This window comes from Giardia intestinalis, chromosome 5, assembly GCF_000002435.2.
Source record: "Giardia intestinalis strain WB C6 chromosome 5, whole genome shotgun sequence".
Lineage (NCBI taxonomy): Eukaryota > Fornicata > Diplomonadida > Hexamitidae > Giardia > Giardia duodenalis.
Genome location: NC_051860.1, coordinates 1,337,561 through 1,354,143, shown reverse-complemented (window position 1 = coordinate 1,354,143; position 16,583 = coordinate 1,337,561). Strand labels below are relative to the sequence as shown.

General features: G+C 57.4%; 5 protein-coding genes and 1 non-coding gene across 6 annotated transcripts; 3 read left to right on the top strand and 3 right to left on the bottom strand.

Annotated features, from left to right (window-relative positions):
* Positions 1-1,215: 1,215 nt before the first annotated feature.
* Positions 1,216-3,420, top strand: GL50803_0037093 (VSP; the record flags this gene model as incomplete). Its single annotated transcript, XM_001709405.2, has 1 exon — positions 1,216-3,420. One exon carries the CDS (start codon positions 1,216-1,218, stop codon positions 3,418-3,420), a length of 2,205 nt encoding a protein of 734 aa, XP_001709457.2.
* A 229-nt stretch (positions 3,421-3,649) lies between these two features.
* On the bottom strand, positions 3,650-4,270 carry GL50803_0060225 (Glutathione S-transferase-like protein; the record flags this gene model as incomplete). The annotated part of the gene is made up of 1 exon (XM_038046205.1): positions 3,650-4,270. The coding sequence occupies one exon, from the start codon at positions 4,268-4,270 to the stop codon at positions 3,650-3,652; it is 621 nt and encodes a 206-aa protein (XP_037902195.1).
* A 3,285-nt stretch (positions 4,271-7,555) lies between these two features.
* GL50803_0060223 (uncharacterized protein) lies at positions 7,556-8,128 on the top strand (the record flags this gene model as incomplete). Its single annotated transcript, XM_038046204.1, has 1 exon — positions 7,556-8,128. The coding sequence occupies one exon, from the start codon at positions 7,556-7,558 to the stop codon at positions 8,126-8,128; it is 573 nt and encodes a 190-aa protein (XP_037902194.1).
* Positions 8,129-8,262: 134 nt separating this feature from the next.
* GL50803_00113864 (uncharacterized protein) lies at positions 8,263-8,853 on the top strand (the record flags this gene model as incomplete). Its single annotated transcript, XM_038045667.1, has 1 exon — positions 8,263-8,853. One exon carries the CDS (start codon positions 8,263-8,265, stop codon positions 8,851-8,853), a length of 591 nt encoding a protein of 196 aa, XP_037902193.1.
* Positions 8,854-10,880: 2,027 nt separating this feature from the next.
* On the bottom strand, positions 10,881-11,000 carry GL50803_00r0002. The gene has a single exon (XR_005248658.1). It is a non-coding gene; the product is annotated as a 5S ribosomal RNA (ribosomal RNA).
* Positions 11,001-12,197: 1,197 nt separating this feature from the next.
* On the bottom strand, positions 12,198-14,183 carry GL50803_00137723 (VSP; the record flags this gene model as incomplete). The annotated part of the gene is made up of 1 exon (XM_001709415.2): positions 12,198-14,183. The coding sequence occupies one exon, from the start codon at positions 14,181-14,183 to the stop codon at positions 12,198-12,200; it is 1,986 nt and encodes a 661-aa protein (XP_001709467.2).
* Positions 14,184-16,583: the final 2,400 nt, after the last annotated feature.

Sequence of the window (16,583 nt, the reverse complement as noted above, 5' to 3'; positions counted from 1 at the left end):
CAGCAAAACGATAGGGGGGCTTGAAAACGTTGAGGCGCAATCAGAAGTCTAAAGAAGCTTTTCCCTGTCGCTAGCTGCTTATCACCAACGATGGGTAGCTCTGAGCAAGGAGTGATGGCATTGCCCAACTGCTATGGCAGCCGCTGGGCGTTCTTTGACGTGGATTGGAGTCAAGGATATGTGTGGATGTCCTCTTCCAGGAAGGTCTAACAGAGTGCTGTGGTCCTCACACAAACTCTCGAATTAGGGACTCGGAAACAGGCCCCGTCCTTGCCCTTAACATCTGCCGCTTCGGAAAATCGGTCTAAGCCTATGAGTAGCAACGATATCTGTTCTGTTCTTGAGTAGTGCCCGGCACATGGTTCTTGTATGGGCCCCTTGCTGCACCAGGACGGCCGTTAGCAACGACTCCGATGCAGAGACAAACAATCAGGCAACACGTTCCTGGGATCAACATCCAGGAGGGCAAAGAACCCCACTTACAGTGCCTTCAAATAGAGCTCTCAAACAGTGACTACTGTTGAGCCTGGCCGTTAAGGTGTAGAGTAACAAGCAACCCTCACCTTTCCCAGACGCCTGCTCTCTGACCGAGGGCTGGCAGTGTTTGTACTGTCAACGCCTACTTGGTCGTCTTGCGTTGCTGTCCCTTATCCACTCCATCTAAGTCCATTGTGCACGCTTGTCTGCCAGCTATTGGCAGAGTGCTGGAGGCGCCGGGCGAGGCCAGTCTCACTCATGGGACAGAGGCTGCCTGAGCCCTGCAATCCTGTGAGCCTCGGACGGTGGCAACAAGAGGCCTTTCATGGTACGCATTTGCCTGGATGGCGGGGTGATCCTAGAGCCGGCCCCGTGCCGCTCCACGAGCATTACGATCGCTGTGTCCCCCACGATGGTCACTCGGGCAGTAGTCAGGTGCAGGACACGGTGGCTACGGGTGTCAAGGGCTACAAGCGCCAGCTGGGTTAATGTAGCAATGGATGCACTCATTATCTATGTATACACTTATGCCTTCCCACAGCAAGGAAAGCCAGCGCTGGGCTTCCTCAGTCGTGCTTGCTGGGGGCGGATGCTGCATCAACGGGTCTCCGGTGCGGCTCGAGGATGCGATCTCGCTTCCGTTGGTCGCTGTGTTCCACTGAATTCCGTGACATGAAGCAGGGTTCCGTGCGCCTCTTAATGCAAACCAGAGCGGTGCTGTGTCAGCTTCTGGCCTCAATGTTGGTAGGAATTGGTTTGATTTTTGCAGTTGCATTGGCTGATGCATGCAGTCCATCGATCGATGGTTGTGCTGAATGTGACTCAACTGGACAAGGATGCACCAAATGCGACGCAAACGGCAACACGCCCTACCTGAAGAAGACGAATCCGGGCGACCAAACAGGGACGTGCGTCAGCAAGGAGGACTGCACGAGGGACGGAGGCTACTACGCCGACGACACCACCGATCCGAACGCCAAGGAGTGCAAGAAGTGCGATGCTACGTGCGCGGCGTGTTCTAGCGGTTTAGCGACGGCTTGTACGAAGTGCGAGGCAGGCGGCGCCACGCCCTACCTGAAGAAGACGAATCCGGGCGACCAAACAGGGACGTGCGTCAGCAAGGAGGACTGCACGAGGGACGGAGGCTACTACGCCGACGACACCACCGATCCGAACGCCAAGGAGTGCAAGAAGTGCGATGCTACGTGCGCGGCGTGTTCTAGCGGTTTAGCGACGGCTTGTACGAAGTGCGAGGCAGGCGGCGCCACGCCCTACCTGAAGAAGACGAATCCGGGCGACCAAACAGGGACGTGCGTCAGCAAGGAGGACTGCACGAGGGACGGAGGCTACTACGCCGACGACACCACCGATCCGAACGCCAAGGAGTGCAAGAAGTGCGATGCTACGTGCGCGGCGTGTTCTAGCGGTTTAGCGACGGCTTGTACGAAGTGCGAGGCAGGCGGCGCCACGCCCTACCTGAAGAAGACGAATCCGGGCGACCAAACAGGGACGTGCGTCAGCAAGGAGGACTGCACGAGGGACGGAGGCTACTACGCCGACGACACCACCGATCCGAACGCCAAGGAGTGCAAGAAGTGCGATGCAGGACAAAAGCCTAATACTGCAGGTACGCAGTGCTTCGCTTGCCCCGACTCTAACTGTGAACGATGTGATCAGAGTGATGTCTGCGCTAGATGCAGTACCGGCGCACCACCAGAGAACGGGAAATGCCCCGCCGCCACGCCGGGGTGCCACTCCAGTTGCAAGGATTGCGTCAGCGGTGCTAATACGAGTGAAGACGATAAGTGCCTTAGCTGCAGCGGAGACAACTATCTGAAGGTGACGGATACTGATGCCCACTCAGGGGTGTGCGTATCGGCCTCTGCCTGTACATCTGATACGACGCACTTCACCAAGGAGGTCGCGGACTCTACTGGCTCAAAGAAGATGTGCCTCTCATGCAGCGACGCGACACACGGCATCACAGGCTGCAAAAAGTGTGCCCTCAAAACGCTCTCTGGAGAAACAGAATCGACAGTTGTGTGCTCTGAGTGTACAGACAAGCGGCTTACTCCTTCGGGCAATGCATGTTTAGAACAGTGTCCTGCAGGGACATATGCCGATAATATTAACGGAGTCAGTGTCTGTGCTTCCTGCCATGCTACGTGTGCAGAATGCAACGGCAATGCGGACGCTGCTTCCTGCACGGCCTGCTATCCCGGGTACTCTCTCCTGTATGGATCTGGCACAGCCGGAACATGCGTCAAGGAGTGCACTGGTGCGTTCATTACCAACTGTGCAGACGGGCAGTGCACGGCTAACGTGGGGGGCGCGAAGTACTGTGCTCAGTGCAAGGACGGGTACGCCCCGATCGACGGGATCTGTACAGCAGTGAAAACTGGGAGAGACGCGAGCGTATGTACGGCGGCAGGCGGGAAGTGCACCAAATGTGCAGGAGAGTATACTCTCATGTCGGGCGGGTGCTATGGTGTGGCGAAGCTGCCCGGGAAGGCTGTCTGCACGACAGCTAATAATGGAAAGTGTACTATGTGTGCTGCAAATAACCGGGCACCTGTACAAGAGAAGTGTCCGGAGTGCTCTGAAGGCTGTGCAAAATGCAATGATTCTAATGCCTGCACTGAATGCCTTCCTGGATACTACAAAGGTGCCGGTGATAAATGCTTCAAATGTACAGCTAGTAGTGGAAATAACAACCAAATCACTGGTGTCGCTAATTGCGTAAGCTGCGCTCCTCCAGCTGGTAACGCTGGTGGCCCTGTCACCTGCTATATCAAAACAGACGGCGATAACACCGGCGGAAGCGTCAACAAGAGCGGCCTCAGCACAGGCGCCATCGCGGGCATCTCCGTCGCAGTCATCGTCGTCGTCGGAGGCCTCGTCGGCTTCCTCTGCTGGTGGTTCGTGTGCCGGGGCAAGGCGTGACTTAGGTAGTAAACGCATCTCCTATTACATCTGCTCAGCAGCCTTGCGCAGAAGTCCAGGAATGAGTGGCCACGAAGCAGGGTCTCCTGACGTCTCGAGTAAACATACATAGTGCTCGCTCTGCGTGGAGCATCGAAAGCCCGGCGCGGTGTAGCCACGGCTGCTGGTTGGAGCGGAACGCGTTGGAGCTTTTTGAAAATGGCCCTACCCCGTGCCGGCCACGCGGCCTCTAGACCAGCGAGGCGAGGAGCTTCGTGATCCCCGGGCGCGCGCGGTAGCCATCAAATAGCTCGCGCAGCGGCGGAAACTGGTCCACGAGCTCCGGACACTCTGCGTCCGCATAATACAGGACCTCCAGGACCGCGTAGTCCGAGTCGAGCGGCTCGAACGCCAGGCTCCGAAGGTTCAGCACGTCCCGGGTCAGGACGGTCAGCCCCGGAAGGATCCTGTTCTGTCGGTAGGCCGCGATGCACTCCGAGCGCGTCATCTCTGCCCCAGCGGCAAGGGCCTCTGCCACGGCTTCGGGCTCCTTCCAGGCGGCGGCAAGGAGATCCTCACAGAAGAGCACCAGGGCCCGCGCAGCAGCCTGCACCTGCAATGACGTGCTGTACCGCCCCAGGCTCGCCCCCAGGTACTCCAGGATGACCATGCCCCCGGCCACCCGCGCCGCGCTGTCTTCCCACACGGGGAGCGTGCACGATGGTGCACCCACCTTCGCCGCGGCCACCTGCTCGGCGCTCGCCAAGGGCGCCCACTCGTACCGTATCTCCAGGTCTGCGAGCAGGAGCCGGCACTTCAACGCGGTGCCCCGGGCGTCGTAGTACGTGAGTCTCGGCGGAACTACGTCCATTTTACTTCTCTGGTGGGCTCGTATCAACTGTGCCAAGGTGCGAGGCAACCCCTGGCACGCGGGCCACCTCTCCCGGGGGGAGATCCTTGGGTTTCAGTTTACTATCTGAGCGCCAGCTTCATGTAGCTGCTATACGTTGCTAACTGCTAGTACCTGCATAGATAGTGGTGGGGTTGGGGTGGACACTAGGCTGGCGCGATTTATGGAGGTCGTTTGCCTCCTGGGTCGTTTGAACCTCGAGGGTCCGGAATCTTCCAGTTGGACCCTCTAAATCATATCACGAACCATCAGACGGAGAGACCGACCCACAGCTGGTCAAAAGGGTCGGCAGTGATCGCAGCCACTGTGTCACTCGAGGACCTGTTGGGGCCCGGGACTCTGCAGAAGCTCCTCACTAGTTCGGTCTTGAAGTCCACGCTCTTGTGTGCCAAGATCCACGTCTTGTTATGCGTGCCGTGCTTTCCAGTATAATCGTGCTTATACTTGTCGCCCTCTCTAATGCAGTTTCTAATGCTACCATGACGGGACTTCTCGCTATTTTGTGCTTCATGTTTGTCAACACGGCCTAGGTGCCCTGCTGTCTGTTCTGCAGCCGCTTCATCTCCTGCTAGAAGGAAGCGAGAGCCCTTGGGTATCCGGTAAGACTTCTGAGTAAACGAGGTAATGCTTCGATGAGTGTACGTTAGTCGCATCGGCACAGAGCGCGTACTAACCAGACGAAGTCACATGTCTGCTAACTTCTATATAATATTCTAAAGCTATCCGGTCTCTGGGTGGCACCGCCAGGTGTGTAGTGGGGCCCGTGGCCATTAAGACCCAGAAGGGCCTCTTCTCCTACTTGGCTCCGGAGTCAGTCCCAGTAGAGCATTGTTATGAGGCTGGTGTGCAGAGAGACACCGGATAGTTTGTACCGGTACACACCCCTTGTCCCCAGACGGCACTCACCAGGAGTAGGCATTCGTAGAACCGCAGCATCGTGGGCTTGTGCACCGCTCGCTGCCCATGCACGTGTAGCTGCAGGCACACAAGCCAGTCGAGAGGCGCTCACTTGCCGGAGCTCCCTAATCACTGTTCAGAACACCGAACCGACGCCCCTGCCAGCGCGCCGCTCTTTGTAAGATACCCCAGAGGAACTCCAGTCGTCGCTCAACAGCGTGCATACCCGAGGCCTCTGTCTAGGGAACACTGCGCCCGCCTCTGCATGTCTTGAAGTGCAGAAAAGAAGGTCTACCGATAGAGCCCTACACCATGTCCAGACATCCTATGTTTTCAGAATCTTCGCGCAAGGATAAGAGGTAGGATGGGCAGAACTTGGCTGGCCTCGCGTCATGCAGATAGCGATGCTATGCGTACCACGTGATTGCATGTCACCGCACAAAGACAAGAGCCTGTATCAGCAGCCGACGGCATTTTACCAGTAGACCGAGGGACATTCCCGCACTGTACTCATTCTCCTGTGTAACTTTCAAGCATGTTCGGTCGTGCTGGACGCTGCCTTTAGTCATATCTTGCTGAATAGCCAACGCAGTTGGCAGTGACCCCAAATATAGTGCGCCTTGCCTAATTCAGACTCCGGGATAGGCGTGTGGAAGACAAGCAGACGCATAGTATGGAGCACAGAGAGCCGTAGAGACAGTTCTAAGCGCATCATAGAGAAGCAGAGTGGGCTGTGGCCTCATGTGGTTAGAGGTATATGATCGTATAGTCTTCTGTTCAGGACACATATCTTGGGAGCCACTGCGTTGAGTCCTCTAGACCATCACTTGGAGGGCGAACCGTCGTGCAATGCAGGGCTGCATGCCAAAAGACACATGTCTGTCAGGAGAAGGTCGAAGGACGGATCCACAGGCATTGCATGACTTGCTGGCATTCTTCTGTACAGAGCGTAATGCCTCGTGACAGGGAAGTCGTAGTTTTGTCACCAACCCCAATAGGGCTAAGGCATGATCAACGCAGAACTATGCATTCCTGCTGTGGTGTCCACAGAAGTGCTTGTCGAAGAGGATGTTCGCGCTCTCTGAGGGTACACACGAGGAGGGGCTGTGTAATGCGAAGAGCCGGGCACAGACCTTAAAGGGCTCAGGCTCGTGGTCATAAAAAGTCGCTCCTGCCCGTCTCCGCGGGTACTGCAGTCCTCGATGGTGGATCATCGCATCTTCTCCTTAACCGGCACATTGGCAGCCTGGTCTCTGGCGCAGGCACGCAGAGCATCGGGCCAGAAGCGCCGACTCGTTACCTCCTTTGCTCAGCCAAGTCCCGTGTTGGCCACAGAACACGCGTGTCTGCCCCCAGTGCGTAGCCGCTGAATCCTCAACAGAGGGACGTGTTCAGAAGTCTACGCTAACGCAGCCCACTGCAAGCAAAGTTCATCTGTCTCTCAGAGAAGAGGCGGCTGGGCCGTGTGTTGCGCATCAAGAGGCCTTTGTGAAGGGCGCCCGCACGTCTCGTCACACATGTGCGTCCGAGTGACAAGTAGCAGCCGGCGATACGGCCGCCCTCGGCTTCGCAGACACAGCGGGTGTGCTTACTGGTGTTCAAAGCAGTATGCCGTTGATCGTGGCATGCCTTTTCTCCAGGAGGGCTGGACGCCACTCGAATTGTGACTGTGTGCCATAGACGGGTGCTCTCCTTGTTACTCTGTAACACTCGTGCGCATCGGGACCGGCGATTCGCATCTGTGATCCAGACAGGAGCAGCGTCTTGTACTTCCGAGTAAGATGCAGCCGGCCCGCGAGCCTACGTGCCGATCTATAGTCTATAACAAGCAAGCGGCAACCACTTGGCGTGCTACTCACGTGGACATTGCAGACTCTGCATCTGAATCGAGAGGCTTGACAGCGTACCGATTCCACGCTTGGCCGTCATAGGAGCCGCTTCCTTCTGCTCAGTAGTAAGCAGTCCGGCTTTACCGGTAGGAATGATCGATATAGCTGAGTGGCCCGAATAGACCCTAGTGACACCACGGCTTTCTGTTTATATTAAACGCCTTCGCTGTACTGGGGTCTCAGTGAGAAGACGAGCACAGATCCAGGCATGCAAGCCTTTAGAGATGCGTACTCCACGCAATTCCGGTGTGCTCGCCTGACGAGTCCTACTGCTCTAGCCGGCATACCGTTAGATCCTTCTGTACAGATTGAGCGAGCAGATATTAGCATACGGGTCACGTTAAGTACCTATGTTCAAGGCAGCTGCTGTTGAACGGGCACACCCAGAGCCACTGTCACGTAAGATGCCAGCAAGATTCGCGGCCGCAGATCACACTGTAATCTGGCGACTGATTTGGTCATGTCGCTTCTTTATCGGCTGGAAACTCGACTGGAAGCGACAGAGAGCACGTCGGGAGAACTCGATGGGAGAGGACTGGCAGGGCTTCCTGCGCCACGGGGGGAGCCACCGCAGGAGGACGCGCAGGCACGCACGCCAGGCCACAGTAGACACGCGGACGCCCCTGTAGACTGGGCCGGCAGCAGGCGTCCGCAGAATCCGCGCCAGAGCCAGCTGCTCAAAAAACTGGGCAGCCTCTGGTCGTGTGCAGGCCTTGCAGAGCGCTGCGGCTCCCGACACTCGGCGACCCCTCTCAGAGCGGAAGACCCCGCGGGCCGCAGGCAGCAGCTCGTCGTCGGCGATGTCCCGAACGAGGGGGACGGCCCCAGCCTGCCTGCCTCCGCAGAGCTCTGGGTGTCTGCAGACAAACCGGGGCTGCGCAGGGCGCGGCTCTCCCTGGCGGCCGAGGGCGGGGATCCCCGGCAATACCAAAAAACTCCGATCAATACATCAACCCCGGCGCCGCCGTGTGCAAAGCAGTCTGTTCTGTGTGGCGACCTAAGCCAACTCGTACTGCGGCGATGGCCCGGATGAGGGCGCCCTGCTCGCCCGACGGACCGGGGCAGGCAGGCAACAAACACCCGCTAAAACTTTTGCGCAAGGCCTGTACATATTTAATTTCACATTATTCGTTGGTCTGTTTTTAGTTTTATCGCCGCTTCTATTGGATGGGCTCTGGGGCAATGACGGCGGAGACGCGCGCCTCCGTTCTGCTCGAGCTCGCGAAGCAGGTCGTCGCTGCCCGGCGGCTGGGGGAGACGGCCGAGAGCCTCGCGCGGCGGCCGCTGCTCCTCCACCGGCACGTGCTCCGGACGGCCATCGACTGGAAGAAGATCGCCCGCGCCCTGTCCGAGGACCGGAGCAGGATCTACCACTGGTACCGCGAGACGCACTCGCGGAGCATCCTCAACGTGAAGATGACCGGCGAGGACCGCAGGGCCATCAAGGCGATGATCATCGCCGGGGTCAGGGACCGGAGCATCCTGGGCCCGGACTTCTACCGCAGGGTCCACGAGCGCTTCGGGGCGAAGTATCCGCGCCAGGAGCTGCGGATGACGTACAACAACGCGCTCCGCACCCAGGACGTCCGCGCCGCCCTGGAGGAGCATGGGGTTCTTCCTGGGCCCGGCACCCTCTCGCTCCAGACGGGCCAGGATCTTCTCGGGCCGCCCACTTCCTTCGCATGCGTGCCATGCTTCCCCCCTGCGGGCTACGGGGGCGTGCCTGGGTGCGCTGATACATACCCCAGTAAGGGCTGAAGACTGGAGAGCCCGGCTTGCCTGGTGGTCGTCGAGGGGCATCGACGAGTGGTCGGTAGAAACGGCTAATAGTTGAAGTCCTGGTCAGTGGCGAGACAGTCATTCCTAGAGCGTGTAGCATGCTCGGCCACTTCATAACGCAGGGCCCACCAGACGCAAGCTGTGACGGCCTGGATGTCGCGCAATCCGTGGCCTGTGCATCGTTGCAGGGGCCATACACAGCAGGTGGAGGCAGGGTTTCCTGTGTGCTCAGACGACTCGACCATCGCAGTTCTGGGTCGACGATCCACTAGATATTCCTGTCTAACAACGGGCGGCCGAACGCCCTCTGGGCTGTGAGCTAACACTAACGTGCAGTTGGTCGGCCACCAGATCCATCTTGGTTAGCCCTCTGCCTACATGCGCCAACACGCCGAGGAGCTACAGGGCAGTCGTTTGCTGTCTTGACAGGTATACTATTGCCTCTATATCTGCACCCTGGATGCGGCCACCATAGCACAGTTGCATCTCTGATCATCCTGTGCACACCTTCTGGCACGAGCAGGTGCGCCGGAAGGGATGCACTGCCCACCGCCGAGAAATGGATGAACTCCCTTACCCAGGAGCCGGCTGACCACTAGCCGTGCCCAGCAAACCCCAATAAGCAGGCCTGCTGAGCCAACCCATCCAAGAAGCTGTGTATCCGGAAGAGCTTCGCGTCGAATGGCTCCTTGATTAAAGAAGCTGGCATCCAGCGCGACATGACGACTGCTCGCCTGGTGCTGTGCTACCTGCTGGGCGGAAACACAGACGCCCTAAGCTCCGTGTGAGCTTGTGCTCAAAGCGTCCTTCACCGGCACGGGATTCCAGGAACTAGGCGTAGATAGGAAGAGCATTCCCCGCTAGTGCCACGAAGTACCGGTACGCTACCTGGATACACCGATGGCAGCGAAGAGTACGAGAAGGTCCCAGGGCCTCATCGAGCGGGTCTGCTCCTAGCAGGCCCAAGTGGACGCTCTCTCCAGCAGTGTACAAGAAGCCTGGGAGGGAGTGCTCAGGCTGGAGCTGAGGCGTTGCTGGTACAGGCTGTCCTTACTGAGTGCATCCCTCAGCGTCCAATAAGTGGAAAAGTGACCGGAGCTAGGTGTGCCTGCTTCTTCTCTGCCGCCTGCATGTTGTTGCATCTCTAGCTCTTCCTCATTTGTCGAGCGACTGCTCCTTCTGGCCTCTTGCTGGTCCTCGTTCGTCGTGTAGTCTCTTTTGGAGCTGCTCCCTGGAGGTCGGGCTGACCAGCAACATGGAGGAGCCTCATTCTTAGCTTCACACTCCACAACTGGCCCAGCGACATGTTGACCATTTTACAAGCAGTTCTGGGTCGCCCAGTCTGGGGCCGGCTGCTGTGCATTCTCTGCTTGACTGCCAGGGTCCGCGTCTGGCCCAGACACTAGATGGACAGGAGGCACGGACAAACGCCATTTGCTTGTTGCTTTCATGATCCACGAAGCTGCTGTCTTTATGTGAGTCTCGACCCAGGTCGGTCTCCGTTGTAGGTGCAACAGTCTTGCGCATGCAATCTGGAGGATCTACGTTAGCGGGTCGAGCCGAGCAATCCTTGTTAGCGCCTGCCATCCGACGTCTCTGTTGTTGAACTGGCCTGTAGAAGTCCGCTATAGGCCCTCAGGCTCTTTGTCTGTGAGGTTCTGTGAGGTCCTCTATACCGGTCAGGCCTGTCCGCGTACTCTGTTGATGGGCGAGCTGGTGCATGCAGTCACAGCCCCTGCGCCACCTTCCATTCGGCACTCGGCGTGTCCACCTGCTTCCGGCCTGCCCTCGCAGAGCACGCTAAGCGCCCACCTATAGCGCATGTCGGTGGAGACTCCTCGGGAGCAATTTGCGGGGGTCTCGATGAGGTGGCCGACGCCCAGTGAACGACCCCAAGCCACCCTTTAGTGTCTGCGCTGTCGCTCCACGAGAGTGCGTAGTGGGATGCGGCCCGGAGTCCTCATGTGCGGGGGCTGACAAGGACTGACAGCCACAGTCAACGGCAGAAAGTTCGGCACCCCGTGTTCCCACGACGTCTCCGATCGCAGTACTGGCGGGGCCTGACGGCGCTTCTCTTCTTAATTCGGAACGAGTTAAGGAGTTTCCGCCGTAGGATGGCCGAACTGGCGGCCGGCAGGGCTGTGCGATGTGTTAGAGATTGTTAGAGATTCATACTGTATATTGTGCAGTGGCTAACGTGTATGGGTGTCCCACCGAAGACCCGGCGAAGGATGGCACCGGAGGTGAGACAGGATGACTCCTGGTGGAGGGGACCACGGTGCTGGCTTGCCTGCAGATGCCGTGGCCAAAATCTCAGCCCGTCCAGGAGTTTAACGGAGGTCATGCGGCCGGACACCGAGGCCTACCGGAGAGCCGCATCGCCCCTGCACGAGCCAGCAAGCACTGCCTTCGACCCGACCACAGTTGAGAGCGCCCATGTCCGTGGATGCCGTCGGTCAGGTCCCTGAAGACCACCCTGCTCACAGCCCCAGGGATCCCTCTGCAGACTCTGATTTCTATATCCCTGGGGTAGATGTTTGCGGATAGCGGCACAGGGCTCAGCAAAACCGCCAGAAGATCCACAGCACACTGTCATTAACTATAAACGTCTTGCGGTATTCATTCCACAATTGAGCCGGTCGTACTGACACAGGAACTGGAGTCAGGCACTTCTAGGGTGCAACTACAGGACTGTGGAGGAGCTTGCCTTCACACAAAGAAGATCACGTGGACCAGATGTGCCCGGACTGAGAAGCGCCCGCTTTACCGAGTAATGGTCGCTAATCTATGCACACAGATCATGTTTGGCGGCAAGCTCCCCTGTAGCTCATGCATCACTGTGAATCACTGCCTAGAGGCTTGTGTTGGAGATGCCGCAAGACACTAATGGCTGACAGGTGTGACTAGCCGTTCTTCCAGTGGTCGTCTCTGGATGCACCGAGTACCTAAGGCGATAGATCAGCGCTGCAGGCCTTGACTGTCACGGGCCTTGTGCATAGCTGATCAAATGCCCAACACACTCTGCCCGAGGGTGCCCAAACCCCACGGTGCTGTAGTCGGGCTGCTAAGGTGCGAGAGGTGGGGCACAGAGGCGCCTATCAGAGCCAAGGATCTATGTGTCACCTGCCTCTGGGTGGAGCAACTACGCCATAGTAGGGGGTGTTTGTTGCCATACAGAAGTGGGTACGATGAGATACGAAGGCACAGTCCTGCCGCAGAATCCGACGGGTGCTCGGAAACGGGTAACCCGGTAACCTCGTAGAATAGCAACGTCGAAGCTATAGAGTAAGCAGATGTAATAGGAGATGCGTTTACTACCTAAGTCACGCCTTGCCCCGGCACACGAACCACCAGCAGAGGAAGCCGACGAGGCCCCCCACAACAACGATGACAGCGACAGAGATCCCCGCTATGGCGCCTGTGCTGAGGCCGCTCTTGTTCGTGCTCCCGCCGTTGTTGTCACCAGTACTATCACCCATCTCGAGGCACATGAACGCACTGGTGGATGACACCGTGCACTGTCTGCACCCAGCGAGCCCCTCAGAGCACTTCTTGCACGGTCCACTATCGCTACTCTCCTTATAATATCCACGAGCACATACTTTGCATGTGGCAGCCGCGGTTTCGCAGGTGTAGCAGCTTTCATGACATTTCGTGCAAGCTTTGACGTTACTGAATGCTATGTATCCATCCATACATTCTGTACATTCATTTGCAGTATTACACGTCTTACAGCCTTCAGGGCATATTACAAGGTTGTTTTCATTATTTAAGTTAAACCCTGGCATAGGTCTATCACAAGTCCCACCAGTTGTCGCCACTGTTGCACATACACTGTGCGCAGGGTACTTCTCATCTTCGTAGCACCCTCCGTTCATCCGAAGGAGCCCATTAGCACACGAATTGCAGACACCGGTTCCTTGAGAGGTGCATGTCGCAGCCCGCCCACTTGGTTTCGGTGCACAGACACCGTTCTGGGGATACTCATTGTCCTGGCTACATGCAGAGCAGTACCTTGTGCCTTTAACAATTAGATCACATGCTTTACAGTTCCCAGTGGCTTTATCTGTATTGACAACACATTCAGGAGCGCATTTACCCTTCTGCCCATTTGCATAGTCAAGGATGGTTCCAGGTTTGCACTCAGTACAATCATTAGCAGTGTTTCCCTTACAATTCTTGCAACTACCGTCACACTTCTGGCATATCCCAGCATCGTCAGCATAGAATCCATCTTCGCAGAAACCGCATTTGCCGTTCGGATCACACACAACGCAATTCTTGACCTCGCACTTCTTACAGATCCCTTTGCCGCCCTCTGTGCTGCTGTAGTAGCCTAGAATATATTCGCAATATTTTATGCACATCCCTGTCGGAGTGAGATAGTTCTTGTCCTTGCACTCCTCACATGTCTTCTTGTCTGCAGAACATTTCTGGCAGTTCTCGACGGGGCAGTCAGAGGGCGGAGGTTCTGGGGCATCGACACATGTAGATCCCTCGTCATTGGGTGTCTTTCCGCCGTTACACGTAGTGCACTTGATAGCAGACTCTCCAGCTAATCCGCGAGCTTCCTTGAGAGTACATGTCTTACAGTCAATTATGCCACCGGCGTCGGTGTCTCCACACGGGACGCATTTTTTGATACCCTTAGCTGTGACAGGGAAGTGGTCTGTCTTACACTGCGTCTTTTCAACGCAACTAGAAGGCGTTACAGCTAATAAATAGTATTCGCCCTCACACGTAGTGCATGTGGCAGAGCCGGGGCCTTCAGGAGGAGTACACACTTTGCAGTTCGGAACACCTCTGAAACCATCAATCGTATCTGCCTCATTGCAGGCAATGCAAGATTGGTGGGTGTTATCGCTAGCACCCATATTTTTGAAGAACCCGTTAGCGTCATTGCATGTTTCACAGAGTCCTGCACTACTACTCGCACTTTTGCAAACGGTTTGTCCAGGAGGTGCTGCTTGTACATAGCATCCACCTTTGTGGAGGAAGTATCCAGCCTTAGTACACTTTCCACATGTGGTTGAATGCTCATCGAGAGCTCCATCAACTTTTTCACATCCGGCAGTTGTGATAAGCCCATCACTTTTATCCTTACATTCCCCATTAATGGGCACCTCTCCAGGTTTAGCACAGTCAGTGCAAACTCTATCTCCACCTATGCTAATGCATTTACCCTGTTTACACTGTCCTGTTTGCGGGTCACTGCTAGCCTCTGTGCATGTTTTTGCTGCCCGTGCTACTTGCAGAATCAAAATTCCAAAGAGGATTTTCTCGAACATTGCCAGCAGTCCGTAGAGCATCCAGTAGAGAGAGCCTGCACACCTAATATCAGTGTGCTGTGTCGCTAGACATCGCTTATGGGGGCGGTCCAGAGGTCTTACATGAGCTGCCCCAACTTTCTGATCAGTTTGGAGACGATGGCTGGTTCTAGACAGCAAACAGGGACTCCTCTTTATTAGCATATCTAAAACCTGGCACCTTCCCCGGCCGCTCACCCTGGGATTTAGCTCACTTGCCCACTTGCGTCGTCCACCAATGGCGCCTCTCCTTGGTCTTCCTTCGTGGTGGGTGAAGCTCGGGTCGCTGTCTTTTTTAGATGCTCCCGTCTGTCAGGGGCTGCCATCGGGCTCTCCGCTGGCCGCCCCTCGGTGTCCGTCTGGCTGTGGCCCGGGCAGCGCTCTACAGTCGCGGTCACTTGGGTCTCAGCGGGCCAGCTGGTGGGGAGGCTGGGGCATGGGGCGGTGAGGCTGGAGGGTGGCGGTGTCGTCTGTGCCCCTGACCTCTCGGTGGACTGGGGTGATTGCAGTTGTGGTGACTGGGGGCTGTCCATCTGTGACTCATCCCTCTGTGTGCTCGTGGTCTGTGAGTGCCTCCACCCAGACAACCCTCAGGAGCCGTGTGCACCGGGACAGAGAGGATGACCAAGGGGAGTCAAGCAGCCCTGCCATGAGGGTGCACAGCAGCCAGCCTGAGCTGTAGAGTCTGCTCGAACGATGGTAGTGGCAGACGACTCCCTCTGACAGCAACCCTGGTGACTGCACTGGTCTGCTCTCGAGGCTGAGTGACAGTGTGCACAGATGGACATGAGTCCAGGAGGACCATCCACACACGAACAGACTGTGCCCCCATACGAGAGCCCCAGGCAACTACCCAAGCACCCGAGAGGCAGTGACAGCCACGGGCACCAGAGATCCTCAACCAGACACATTGCTATGCTCATCCACAGGGGCATCAGAAGGCCAGGTGGAGTCACTCTCACAATCAGAGGTCTGATAGGAGCCAGAGGACTCACGCAGCACAGCAGAGCAGGCCCAAGGGAGGCACACTCCAGGCAGGCGAGCAGTGGCAGAGCCTTGATAGCTGCCAGCCTCTCCATGACACCCAGGCAGGCACCAGACTCCGAAGACTCGCTGGCCTCCACCTATGACCCGAGGGGACAGCGACCAGAGGAGTGAGGAGACCTTCGGACGCCACAAGAGGCCCGGCTGTCCAGCAGGCTACGAGGCAGACAGGTGACCTCTGAGCACCACGCAGGCACAGGAGCCGACCATCAGAGTGATGCCCGATCACAAGAGACGACCACGAGCACCCTCCACCGCACTCTGAGGGGCTGTCAATCATTCACTGCCTCTCATAGCAGACCTCCTTGGGGGCAGTGCAGTGGGTCCCAGCTCATGCAGGAGGGTGCACACCCCTCAGTATAGGGTGCCCCGACTCTCCCTGAGGCGAGTCATCAGAGCCACGAGAGGGGTCAAGGTCCTAGTGGATCACACCGGGAACTCCCCGAGGACACAGCAGGTGTGAGGTATGGGTGACCCTCAGCGTGCTCCTCTCTGCATGGTAGAGCATCTTGAGACCAAGGAGGCTCACCTCTGCCTATGAACAACACACAGCGCTCTACAACGAGGACCCACCAGGGGCAGCACAGCTGACCACGGGGACAGTGCAGTCACTGGTGCCCCACCGTGTCAGTCTTCTGGGTCATCACACTAGAGGCCTGAGAGAACCCATCCCATCCACAGGGTCATCCATGCCCCTGCTGGCCCGAGGTGAACTACCGTCGAGGCACCAGACAGGGCATGCCAGGGGGCTCAGCAGACCCGCACAGAGCATCAGGAGGGCCTGGGATGGCCTGCTTTGACCCTCACGTACTAGTCAAACAGAGAAGCAGTACTGCCCGAGACATGCAGGGGCTGAGAGGAGGCGCTCAGTCAGGGGGACACGACACGATCGTCGGTGCCTTTGTCTCGGGAGTACAACGACGGTTGGAGATCAGACACAACCACCTTGGCAAACAGAGAGGGGATCACCTACCACCCCAATGGCCCACCGGACCAGGGGCACAGACGACACCGCCACCCTCCAGCCTCACCGCCCCATGCCCCAGCCTCCCCACCAGCTGGCCCGCTGAGACCCAAGTGACCGCGACTGTAGAGCGCTGCCCGGGCCACAGCCAGACGGACACCGAGGGGCGGCCAGTGGAGAGCCCGATGGCAGCCCCTGACAGACGGGAGCATCTAAAAAAGACAGCGACCGGAGCTTCACCCACCACGAAGGAAGACCAAGGAGAGGCGCCATTGGTGGACGACGCAAGTGGGCAAGTGAGCTAAATCCCAGGGTGAGCGGCCGGGGAAGGTGCCAGGTTTTAGATATGCTAATAAAGAGGAGTCCCTGTTTGCTGTCTAGAACCAGCCATCGTC